This window comes from Marmota marmota, unplaced genomic scaffold (genome assembly GCF_001458135.2).
Source record: "Marmota marmota marmota unplaced genomic scaffold, marMar, whole genome shotgun sequence".
Lineage (NCBI taxonomy): Eukaryota > Metazoa > Chordata > Mammalia > Rodentia > Sciuridae > Marmota > Marmota marmota.
Genome location: NW_026000026.1, coordinates 381,538 through 394,462, shown reverse-complemented (window position 1 = coordinate 394,462; position 12,925 = coordinate 381,538). Strand labels below are relative to the sequence as shown.

At 46.1% G+C, this 12,925-nt stretch overlaps 1 protein-coding gene across 1 annotated transcript in view; it reads left to right on the top strand.

Annotated features, from left to right (window-relative positions):
• Prpf6 (pre-mRNA processing factor 6) overlaps nt 1–12,925 on the top strand; it is a 64,508-nt gene that overhangs the window by 26,411 nt on the left and 25,172 nt on the right. The window contains exons 7-9 of the mRNA XM_048811920.1: nt 452–546; nt 964–1,120; nt 2,397–2,918. Coding sequence (XP_048667877.1) covers nt 452–546; nt 964–1,120; nt 2,397–2,918 — 774 coding nt within the window. The remainder of the gene's footprint in view (nt 1–451; nt 547–963; nt 1,121–2,396; nt 2,919–12,925) is intronic.

Here is a 12,925-nt window from a genome sequence, read left to right as displayed (position 1 = left end):
TTTTTAATTTTTTTTTTTTTTTTTTTTTTTTTTTAGTTTTCAGCAGATACAACATCTTTCTTTATATGTGGTGCTGAGGATCGTACCCGGGCCGCACGCATGCCAGGCGAGCGCAATCGTGCTACCGCTTGAGCCACATCCCCAGCCCCTTAATATCTTTATTTTTATGTGGTGCTAAGGGTGGAACCCAGGGCCTCATACCTGCGAGGCAAGCGCTCTACCACTGAGCTACAGCCCCAGCCTTACTCCTAGCCATTTTTAATGTGTCTTTTCCATGTAGAAAAAATTCATCATCACAAATTGTCATCTGAATTAATGTTATTTTCCTCTTTTCATGACTCCCCACTGGGTCAGGGCTCTTGGTAGGACTTGTTCCAGGGGCCCTATGAGCATTTGTTCTGCATGGGCCTGGTTGCGTCCAGCTGATTTTTTTGCTTGTCCTGTGTTGCAGGTGTCTGATTCAGTGAGTGGACAGACTGTTGTGGACCCTAAAGGCTATCTGACGGATCTCAACTCCATGATCCCCACCCATGGCGGGGATATCAAGTGAGTGATGTGCAGAGTTGGTCATTTGGGATGGGAACTCCTGTTGCTTAGAATGTTTTAAGGTTTGTTTTTTGGTTTTTTTTTGACAATATGCAGTCAAAATATGGGATAGATGTTCTAAGAAATGACATAGTTTGGTTTTCCTTTTAAAGTATATATTTTCCATTTGAGTGGGTGTGTTAAGTGTTTTACACATATCATTCAAAGTCAGTGCCTTGGCTGAGCTAGAAAGTGGTTTTTGATGTTCAGAATTATCTGCATGGACGTTAAACAGGCTTGGAGTAGTGCTGTCGGGAATTTTGGTTGGCTTGCATTGCTGAGTCGATTGCTTAGTACATTGTGACATAGACACTTTATTCCTGGTCTTGGGTGCTCCCCTGGCAGTGTGGCTCAGTACTGCATTTTTGCTCTCAACAGTGACATCAAGAAGGCACGACTGCTCCTCAAGTCTGTTCGGGAGACGAACCCTCATCACCCGCCAGCCTGGATTGCGTCAGCCCGCCTGGAGGAAGTGACTGGGAAGCTACAAGTCGCTCGGAACCTCATCATGAAGGGAACAGAGATGTGCCCCAAGGTGAAGCCCATTGTAGGGTATTTTCCTGGACAGCGTCAAGATTGCTACCCCTGAGGGACTGTGTATGTGTCTATACCATGCAGGATACCTATAGGAGTAGACTGAAGCTAGCAAGTCCTTTTCCTTAAGTACAGAGGGTAAGGCAGCTTAGGGGAGGGTGTTGGCTTCTCTGGTTTCCACATGGAGTGAAGCTGATCCCCTTTCCCTTTAATGGCAGGTAAGAGTGAAACTGGGTAGTTTGTTGTGCCACATGATGTAAAAAACCTAAGGACGATGCTAACACTTAGGAGAATATTAGAGTATGCTAGTGCTTTTTTTTGGTACTGGTGATTGAACTCGGGCACTTGAACACTGAGCCACATCCCCAGGCCTATAATATATTTGTTTTAGAGACAGGGTCTCACTGAGTTGCTTGTGCCTTGCTTCTGCTGAGACTGGCTTTGAACTCGTGATCCTTCTGCCTCAGCTTCCTGAGCTGCTGGTATTACAGGCTTGCTCCACCACGTGTCTAGCTTGGGTTTTTTTTTTTTTTTCCCCCTGGTTCTGTGATTGAACGCAGGGACACTTGACCACTGAGCCACATCCCCAGCCTTTTTTGTATTTTGTTTAGAGACAGGGTCTCCCTGAGTTGCTTAGGGCCTCAATAAGTTGCTGAGGCTGGCTTTGAAATTGTATTCCTCCTACCTCAGCCTCCCGAGTTGCTGGGATTACAGGTGGACTCCTGGACAGTGCTTGCATTTTTGAAGGTGGAATGACCAGACAAGCTTAAAAAGTTTTATGAAAGGGGTTTGGGTTGTGGCTCAGGGGTAGAGCGCTTGCCTAGCATGCTTGAGGCACTGAGTTTGATCCTCAACACCACATAAATGCAAAATAAAGATATTGTGTCTACTTAAAACTAAAAAAAAAAAAAAAAAAAAAAAGGTTTCATGAAGCCCTATTGAGTGCCATGTACTTTATTGTGCAGACTGATAGTGAAAAAGGATCCAAGGGGACTTACCCAAGAATCAGGCACAAATTTCCATCAGATACAGTCTCTGCTTTGTGGGGTAACCCTGCAGAATGTAATTATACTCTTTTTGAGAAGTGTTGTTGCACATGTCTTTCGTTAGACATGTGGCAGCCATGTTTCTATGCCTTGGTGTTGCAGGGAGAGTCCTGGTGTAGGTGTGTGTGGCCAAGCTGACTGATCGAATATGTGCCCCGAGTACCTACTGCTCCACTGTGGCTCCCAGTCTGCACATGCCCTCACTGCTTTTTTTTCTTTTTCCTGCCCCAGAGTGAAGATGTCTGGCTAGAAGCAGCCAGGTTGCAGCCGGGGGACACAGCCAAGGCTGTGGTGGCCCAAGCTGTCCGCCATCTCCCACAGTCTGTCAGGATCTACATCAGAGCTGCAGAGCTGGAAACAGACATTCGAGCAAAGAAGCGGGTTCTTCGGAAAGGTGAGCCTCCCTTGGGTAAGGGCAAAGCCTCCCTTAGAGGGCCCTCTGGTCTCTGCGTCCCTACAAGACGTATAGCTTCCATAGTCAGTGTCCCTACTTCCCCTCCATGGTCCCTGTGCCCTATAGGAGGTGTCCCCATGGTCTGTCCTCTACAAGAGGTATCCCTGTGCTTTCTTGACTCCTGGTACTCTGCTCCTTGGCCCAGGATGTTTAGTGTAGTTTTATTTTTATCTTTTTTGGCTAAGGTTTATGCTGAGAGTAAGGAGCTGCTGATATTTGCCAAGCTTTTTCCTAGCTGGATTGCCTCTGCTCTTGGACACTCCATAGGAGAGGGATACCAAGGTGTGAAGTGCCCACCGTGACGGAGGCTTGGTTGGAACGCTTGGTTTCCTCCAGCACATAAGCTGGCCAGTCTGTCCTCCAGATACTCTTCATCTTCCAGATGAGGACACTGTGTTCCAGACCCCCTCGGGGGCTCTGGAGGCTGGATGGGGTGCCTGTGGGAAGGACTGTGCTGTGCTAGGGTGAGGAGTGCCTGTGGGTAGGATGTAGCTTGGTGTAAGTCTGAGCTGACTGCGTGGTGTACCCGAGTTTGCAGTTATGGCGCTCCTTCCTGCGTGGATCAGGCTGTGCCTCAGACTCCTGGAAGGTGGCCTTTGTTGGCAGCTTATATGATGCTCATCACTGGGAATTCATGAAAGGAGCACTCTTGCTCCCTCTACCAAGGCTTCTCCTACCACCACATTTTTTTTTTTTTTTTTTGTAGCAGGGATTGAACTCGGGAGCACTTAACAACTGAGTCACATCCCCAGCCTTGTTTTGTATTTTATTTAGAGACAGGGTCTCTCTGAGTTGCTTAGTGCTTCACTGCATACTTTTTTTATTGATGCATTATTGTTGTACATCATGATGAGACTTGTTACATTTTTGAACATGCATACCATATAACGATATAATTTGGCCAATTTCACTCCGAGTACTTGCCCCCTTCCCCTTGGTCCCTTTCCTCTGCTGATCTGCTTTTGATTTTCATGAGATCTGCCCCCAACTTCTTTTTCTTTTTTCTTTCTAGTTTCTATGTGAGAGAAAGCATAGGACCCTTGACCTTCTGAGTTTGACTTCTTTTGCTTAACATAATGGTCTCTAGTCCTAAACATTTTCCCGCAAATGGCATAATTTTGTTTTTCTTTATGGCTGAATAAAATTCCACTGTGTATATGCTACATTTTCTTTATTTGTTCAGCCAGTGATAGACACCTAGGCTGGTTCCATATTTTGGCTATTGTGAATTGTTCTGCTACAAACATGGGTATGCATGTTTCACTGTAGTAAGATGACTTTAATTCTTCAGGGTAAATACTGAGGAGTGGGTCATATTATGGTTCCATGCCTACTCTTTTGAGGAACCTCCATATTGATTTAATAGTAGTTGTACTAGTTTACAATCTCACCAATGGTGTAAAAGTGTCCCTTTTTCTCCACATCTTCTCCAGCATTTATTATTGTTTGTTTTTTTTTTTTTTGCTTAATATTTGTTTTTTGGTTTTTTTTTTTTTGGTACTGGGGATTGAACCCCAGGAGTGCTTAACCACTGGGCCACATCCTCAGCCCCTTTAAAAAAATTTTATTTTTAGTTGTTAGATGGACACAATACCTCTATTTTATTTATTTATATGTGGTGCTGAGGATCAAACCCGGTGCTCACACATGTTAGGTGAGCACTCTACCGCTGAGCCATAACCTCAGTCCTCCCCAGCCCCTTTTTATATTTTATTTTGATACAAGGTCTAGCTGAGTTGCTCAGTGCCTCACTAAGTTGCTGAAGCTGTCTTTGAACTCACCGTCTTCCTACCTCAGCCTCCTGAGTCGCTGGGATTACAGGCATGTGCTACCATGCCTGGCTTATTATTTGTATTCTTTTTTTTTTTTTTTTTTTGTGGCGCTGGGGATTGAACCCAGGGCCTTGTGCAAGCACTCTGCCAACTGAGCTACATCCCCAGCCCCTTATTATTTGTATTCTTGACGGCTGCCATTCTGCCTCATGTGAGATGAAATCTCAGGGTAGTTTTGATTTGCATTTCCCTAATTACTAATGATGTTGAACATTTTTTCATGTATTTTTTTTGCCATTTATATTTCTTTTGAGAAATATCCATTTAATTCATTTCCCTATTTATTAATTGGATTATTTGATTTTTTATATAAATTTTTGAGTTCTTCATATATTCTAGATGTTAATCTTCTGTCAGAACAGTAATAAGCAAAGATTTTATCCAATCTGTATGTTCTCTGTTAATATTCCTAATTATTTTCTTTGCTGTGCAGAAGCTTTTTAATTTGATGCCATTCCATTTATTAACTCCTGGCATTATTTCCTGAGCTTTAGGGGTCTTATTAAGAAAGTTATTATACTTGTGTGTTGGGAGTGTTGACCCTACATTTTCTTGTAAGAGTTGCATAGTTTCTGGTCTAGTTCCAAGGTCTTTGATCCATTTTGGGTTGGTTTTGTGCGTGGTGAGTGAAAAGGACTCAGTTTCATTCTTCTACATATGGATAACCAGTTTTCCCAGCACCACTGGTTATAAAGACTATCTTTTCTCCAGTGTATGTCTTTGGCACCTTTATCAAGGATCAGATGACTATCTGTGGGTTTGTCTGTATCTTCTCTTCTGTACCTCTCCTCTACATGTCTGTTTTTATGCCAGAACCATGCAGTTTTTGTTTCAGTAGCTCTGTAGTATAATTTGATGTCAGGTGTTGTGATGCCTCTAGCTTTGCTTTTTTGGCTTGAATTTGCTTTGGCTACCTCCACCAGACCTTATAGTCCATGCCTACCTGCCTGTCTTCTTTCTTTCTTCCTTTCTGTACTAGGGATGGAACTCAGGGCCTAATATATGCTAGGTAAGTGTTCTGCCATTGAGCTACATCCCCAATTCTTTTTATTTTGAAGCAGGGTCATACTAAGTTGTCCAGGCTGGCCTCAAACTTGCCATCTTCCTGCCTCAACCTCTTGAGTAACGTGGATTGCAGGCGTGTGCCACCGTGCTGCACCGTGCTGTGTAGGTGTCTTGTTCTGCCTGTATTTAGTCTAGGTGCAGTTGAGTCTGTCTTGCTCTCCATTTTCAGATGTGAATTTGAAGGAGAATCAGAGATGTCTTAGGACTGTGTGCTGATAGGTCTGTGCAGGCAAGGGCTTTTGGGTGGGACATCCCTTATCTAACATGTGTAGTCTTCGCCCTCTTACTGTCTGCTGTATGTGTCTTCTATATCCTAGTTCTACCTGAGTATGTGACTTGTGCATTCCAGCATGTTTCCTGTTGGGTCTCATGGTCTATTTTCTTGTGTGTAATGCTTAGAGCCTGTCTTAAAATAAGGCCAAGAGCAAAAAGTTAACACTGTCTTCAACTTCTTGTCTATTTCAGCCAGGAAAATAGTTCTTTGATGAAAAGTACATTAAGTGCTGGATAATTAGTGTTATTTATTTAGGAAAACTCTTACTGAATATCCCCTTCCAGTCTGATGAGGGTCACAGATGTGTTTTTAGTCACTCCCTGTTCACCACCAGATTACCTGGATGATGCCATCCCATTTCTGGTTGGCTTCAGATCTAAAAGGGGAGTGTGTTCATGGAGATGAGACCTGAGGAGGAGTGTTGGGGATTGTGGAGGGATTGCCTTTCTAGGGTCCTCTTGGGCCTTGCAGGGAGGGGCCTTCTGGCTCTGCTCACTTAGACAGTTGCTGCACCAGAGTGAAGGAGCTTCAGATCACCAGGTTTGCCGTTGCTGCTTCTCCCTGGTCCTGGTCCTGGCTGGCCCCTTCTCCTGGAGAGTTTCTGAAAACAGCATACTTTATCTGAGGTAACTACAGCAGAGCCCAGAGCTGCTGCACTGAATTGTTGGTGAGCTTTTAAGACAGGTACCACTAACGAGCTCGGCAGTGAAAGGGAGGTGACTGCCACTGCACTAGTGCTTTAGGACCGTAGTCTTTTATTTGGAGAACAACAGTTTTAGTTTCTGGTCTGAGACAAGAGGATGCTGAATAACTTTGGGCATGTGGGTGACTTCCAAGTTTAGTGTCTTCCATCTGGGAAAAGAGGGTTGTCAGAATCAGAAGAGGTGTTGTGGCCTGTGAGTCCTTTGGTCAAGTGGGTGTCCAGTGAGCACAGTGCCCTGGAGGGGTCAGACCATTAGTTGTCTTTAGCTCCCTAAGACAAGTCCAGCCCTGGTGTGTGGGAATCACTGTCACAGCCAGTTAATGTGGTGATGGAAGTGAGACCACAGGCTCAGGTCTGCAAAGCAGGCAGCCTCTGGTGGCTTCACTGATGTGGCCTGAGAGCACAGGAATAGCACAGCCCTCAGTACACTGGGTGTCCTCCCTTAGGGTCAGATGGCCACGGGATGGGAGGTTCCGTTGGCCACTGTGTGGTCATATCTTTTTTAAAAAATATTTATTTTTTAGTTGTAGTTAGACACAGTACCTTTATTTTGTTTATTTATTTTTATGTGGTGCTGAGGATTGAACCCAGGGCCTTGCACATGCTAGGCAAGCTCTCTTACCACTGAGCCACAACCCCAGCCCATGTGGTCATATCTTCATATTCAGAATGCTTTTCCATTTCTGGCCCACTCGTGGTGTGTGGCTTCATCACCTGGGCCGACTGCACTCAGTGTTTCACATGCTGCTGCTGCGTCAGGCTTCTGTGGGGTAGTCTTAGCTTGTGGAGGTATTTAGCCTAGGAGCCCTGTGAAGAACTGAGTTGTTCAGCGGGGATTGGTCTTAGCAGCTCCTGTGGATTGCTCTTGAACCCCTGATGAAAGGTGCTGGTTTTCCCAGAGGTTGGAGACATGGGGTCTTGGGATTGTCACACCTCCTCTAGGTGAAGTTAGGGACTCCACAGTTCAGTCCCACCAGGATGCCCTGTTCTTGAACGTGGAATGGTGAAGTCTGGAGTCAGGAGTGGTGACACTTGTGTGTACATCCAATGACTTTGGAGGCTGAGGCAGGAGGATGGTAAGTGTGAGGCTAGCCTGGGTAACTTAGACACTGTGTCATAGTAAAAAGAGCTGGTGGTGTAACTTAGTAGTAGAGCATCCCCGGCCCAGTCTCCAGCATCCCCTCCCACCCACACACAGGGAGAGGTAGTTAGTGTATAGGCAGCCTTCCCTTGTGTGGAGAATCCTTTTATGCCGCCTGCTGGAGGTAGGACTTCCTTCTTCTTCCGTTCCGCTGTGCCTGGCTGAGTGCTGTGCCTACAGAGGTGACCCAGACTTTGCCTCCAGCAAGTCTGCATCTGAGCTGGTTTTGCCTGTTCTGGCCACTGTAGTCCTATTAACTTTTTTTGAGGGGGTGGGTGGGTACAAGGGATTGAACTCGGGGGCACCTGACCACTGAATCATATCCCCAGCCCTCTTTTGTATTTTATTCGAGACAGGGTCTCACTGAATTGTTTAGCGCCTCACTAAATTGCTGAGGCTGGCTTTGAACTCACTATCTTCCTGCCTGTGCCTCCTGAGCTGCTGGGATTATAGGGGTGCGCCACCGCACCCAGCCCTCTCATTAACTTTTATACCTAGAAATACTAAACCGAGACTCAGGACCTTCTAGACCTTAGACATGATCTCCCAGTGAATCGTGGCATCTTGGTTTCCCCCTGGGAATCAAGGATGGTGTATGAAGAAACCAGAGAGACGGTGGAGCTGTGGCCATGTGCCTGGTTAGCACCTCCTGCCTTGGGATGAGGCTTCTGACAGCTGGTGCACAGGGTGGAAGTGGGATTCAGGGCCTCGGGAGCTGTGCAGGCAGCACTGTGCCTTTGAGACTGGTGTTCTGCTATGTGGCTGGCATCTGTGCACAGGCATACACTGCATCTGATAGTGTTGGGGCCTGGCTTTGGGGAGTTTTTCTTAGTGTTCCTGCTGTTCAGGAGGATTGGCTGCCACCCTAAATAGGAGACTGTGCCCTACAGGAATCAGTCAGGGTTGTTTGGTGCCAGTGTACCATGCAGAATCCTATAAACCTCAGGGCTTTTTCTTTCTTAGTTCCCAAAGCTGCAAGTATGGGCCAAGGGAGGCAGATGATTGAGCAGCCCCAGTTATGGGCAGTGTCCTTCTGTGGCTTAGGCAGCTTAACAGTGCTGTACCTGCCTTTGGTCCACTCCTGTCTCTTTCTTTCCATTTTACCTGATGAGGCCACTGCCACATCCACCCAGCCTTGAGGCTTGGTCTACAGGTAACACTGAGTTCATGGTGAGGGTGTTTTCTGGTCACCTCATGCCCCTTAATCATATGCTTGCTGCTCACCAGGGCTGCTTCCTTCAGCAGGACAACAGGCGTTTGCGGGAGGGCAAGGCTTTCTTCCCCTGGAAGAGTGCTTAGGCTCTCCTGTTAGCCTTCCCAGAGGCTAGCATAGTCAAGTGCTGTTGGGTCTCTGGGGTTGGAAGATCGTGTGCCTGCTGAGCTGTCTGTTGCTTTAGGCCCACCACACCAAGAGCCTGGGTGATGGGGAACTAGGTAGAAGGTTACTCTGAGATGGCCCAGTGCAGGGCTAGGGCCTGGGGCCTGAATGTCATCTTCCATGTCCATAATAGGTGCTGTGAAAGAAGCAGCTGAGTTTCATCATATAAGAGGTGTTTCAGTGTATCCCAGACCACAGGACCCTGCAAAATTCCCTTTGGAGTGGGTCCTTGGGGTTTGTGGGGTATGTTGCTCTGCTACCTCCAGGGCCTGTACATCTCAGGTGCATGCTGCTGCTTGCTTGTTGGGTCTAGTCAGCATGGCAAAGTCCACACAGGAACTGGTGTGTGTGCTGTGGAGCAGACTGGTCTGCTTGGCCGTGTGGACCTCACAGGTACTTACAGGGGCAAAACTCTGGCTCCTTAGACTTGGGAGAGCACCTGTTGCCTCTAGTGAGTGGGCTCAGAGTGGGTTCTCTGGCTTTGTCCAGTTCTCCAGATGGCGCCAATGTCATGTGAGAAGGTTTGTGGGTCTGCGTATTCTGCAATATTAAATTTATGTCTGTTTTCAGCAAGGAGGGCCCATGAGTTTACAGGAAAGAAGATACTCTCAGGGCGTCCTTGGAAGCATTCTGGTTTCCGAAGTCCTGAGTTGTATTCTGTCTGGGCTGACTGGGGCTCAGATTTCCGCCTTGAGGTGGAGCTCTGTTTCTGCTCTAGCCTCTGGGCTTTTGGGGAACAGTGTCTGAAGAGAGGGTCCTGCTACCTGCAACAGACTGGAGGCTCCTAGAAGGCTCCATTCCCCTCCCTGGTGTTGCTCAGTTCCTTCTCAAAGCTGAGTCACAGTGGGTGGAGCTGCAGAGTGCCCTGTGTTCTTACAGTTAATGCCCAAGCTGCCCTAGCATGTGCACGGCCTCCCAGGGGGGGTTCTATTTTCTTTGATATCTGTTTGCTCATCACAACCTGCCCAGGCAGTCCTTTCTCATGGAGGATGGTGGTTGCCTTCTCTGTATGCAGGGTTTTTTTTTTTTTTTTTTTAAATAGTGCTTGGGGAGTCTAACTCAGGGCTTTGTATATATTACTTGATAAGTGCTCTATTTCACTGAGCTACATCCCCAGTCCCTGCAATTTGTCATTTTTTTTTTTTTTTTTGGTACTGGGGATTGAACTCAGGGGCACTTGACCACTGAGTCACATCCCCATCCCTATCCCTTTTTCCCTTTTCTTTCTTTTTTTTGCATTTTATTTAGAGACAGGGTCTTACTGAGTTGCTTAACCTCTTGCTTTTTTGCTGAGGCTGGCTTTGAACGCATGATTCTCTTGTCTCAGCCTCTCGAGTGGCTGGGATTACAGGCATATGCCTGGCTGGAATTTGCTTTTTTTTTTATATTAATTAATTTATTTTTAGTTGTAGTTGGATATAAAACCTTTATATGTGGTGCTGAGGATCGACCCCAGGGCCTCGCACGTGCTAGGTGAATGCTCTTCTGCTGAGCCACAAACCCAGCTCTGCAATTTGCTTTTTAATGCTGATTTCCAATGTCCAAGAAGCATGGACCTTGTGGTGTGGTCTGTGCCACCTGCTATTCTAATAAACATACACTTGGCCCTTATAGAACAAACCCTAGGTTTTAGCACATTCCTCTAAAAAGTGAAGGCATGTTTTACAGTCAGAGTACCATGCTACTTCTGAGTCATAACAACATAACAGTAATAATTTATTGTCTCATTCAGTGTCCACAGTGCTAAAATTTTCCACATGTCAATACATGCCACAGGCACACACGCACACACAGTAGGTGTGAATCAGGCCTGAGTGGCGCCTTTGAATGATGTGTCCTTTCTAGGTTGGTGTCTGGCTTTTCCTGTGGGTTCCGCTCACTTCAGCCATGAGGCTTAATGTGGATCTGTCATTTCTTGAGACTTCTTGAAATCAGGAGGTACATTTGGAGGCTCTGCAGAATTAAGCTTGATTTTCCCCCTCTGCCTTCCTTTGTAAAAAGTGTTGGAGTGCATCAGGAAACATTCAGGCCCTCTGTTCCTGTTGACAGGTGAGATGGTCCAGTAGCTGAGTGTCCTTCCTGAAGCTCTTCACAGTCATTGGGCTCCTGCTTTGAGCGGCAATTGACAGGTGCCTGTGCCCATTAGGTCATGAGGGTGTGCACAGTGGTGATAGTACAGCTCTCCTACTGTTTTTTTTTGGCGGGGAAGGGGTACCCAGGATTAAACTCAGGGGCACTTGACCACTGAGCCACTTCTCCAGCCCTGTTTTGTATTTCATTTAGAGACAGGGTCTCACTGAGTTACTTAGTGCCTAGCTTTTGCTGAGGCTGGCTTTGAATTCACCATCCTCCTTCCTCAGGCTCCCGAGCCTCTGGGATTATAGGCGTGGGCCACCATGCCTGGCTCTCCTACTGGTTTTGATTGTATTTTTAGAAGTATTCCAAAGAGAACTTCTATCAGTATTGTTTACTCTGAGTTTATTCAAGAAAGAATAGGTGCTGAATTTGTTCTTTTTGTTTGCTAGCTTTCAGAATAACCAGTGGCTCTCCAAGATGACTGGGAAATTTGTTCATTTTCTAAAGATTTAAAATCAGGGTGTGTGTGGTGTGTGTGTGTGTGTGTGTGTGTGTGAGAGAGAGAGAGAGAGAGAGTTTGTTTGTTTGCTGGGAATAGAAGACAGGGCCTCATATACTAGGCAACTGCTCTGCCACCGAGCCACATCCTCAGCCATTTTATTTAATTTTGAGACAGGTTCTCACAACTTGCCCAGGCTAGTCATGAACTCAAGTTCCTTCTGCTCAGCCTCCCGAGTAGCTTGGACCTTAGGACCTTAGGACCGCAGCGGTGCCTGAATAATGGTCTATTTTTTTTTTTTTTTTTTAGCATTGTTGTATTTCATGGGTCTGAGTAGCACTTTAGCACTGCTCTAAGCTCCTGCACATTGCCTGTCATGTTGAGCATTTGAATAATACTGCAATTTGATAGTGTTCCCTTATCCTTGATGTCACTTTCCCTGGCTTAAGTCCCCCACATGGTCAACTATGGCCCAAAAATATAAAGAGAAAATTCCAGAAATAAATAGTTTATTGGTTTTGAGTTGCTTCATTAATGGTGTGACTTAATCACATGCTTTCCTGCCTGGGACAGCATTCGTTCCCCTGTCCAGCCTCCAGTGTTCCAACTGTGTATCCCGCCTACTTGTTTGCTACTTAGTTGTCATCAGGGCCTGCTGCATATTATTGCAGAGCTTACAGTTGGGTATGGTGCTGTCCACAGTTTCAGGTATTCGTTGTGGTCTTAGACTGTGGCTCACAAGTGTACAGGTGTCAGCTGTGTTCTCAGTGACCTTCAGAGTATCCCATCTTTATCCTATACGTTGTTTTATTTTGCTCTTGATTTTTTTTTTCCCTCTTGTTTTAAAGTTCCATGACTTTTGTTTTAAGGGAAAATGTGATTCTAAGGTCTTTCTGAGGCTAGTTGTTTTTTGATTTTTTAACATTGTTTTTAAGCAAGTAAGGTGTGCCATCTGTGGTTCCCCCAAATGCTCCTGTGCCCTGTCAAGATGTAGGCATTGCGTCCCCCACCAGGTCTATAGACTGTCCCGGCTTACTGCCTCATCTCTAGCAGCCACTCTTCTTTATTTTTTTGATACCAGGGATTGAACCCAGGGGCACTTATCTGCTGAATCACACCCCCAGCCTTTTTAAATTATTATTTTTTTTTTTAAAGAAAGAGTGAGGGGCTGGGGATGTGGCTCAGGCAGTGGCGCGCTCGCCTGGCATGCGTGCGGCCCGGGTTCGATCCTCAGCACCACATACAAACAAAGATGTTGTGTCCGCCGAAAACTAAAAAATAAATATTAAAAATTCTCTCTCTTTCTCTCCCTTCCTCCCTCCCTCTCTCACTCTATCT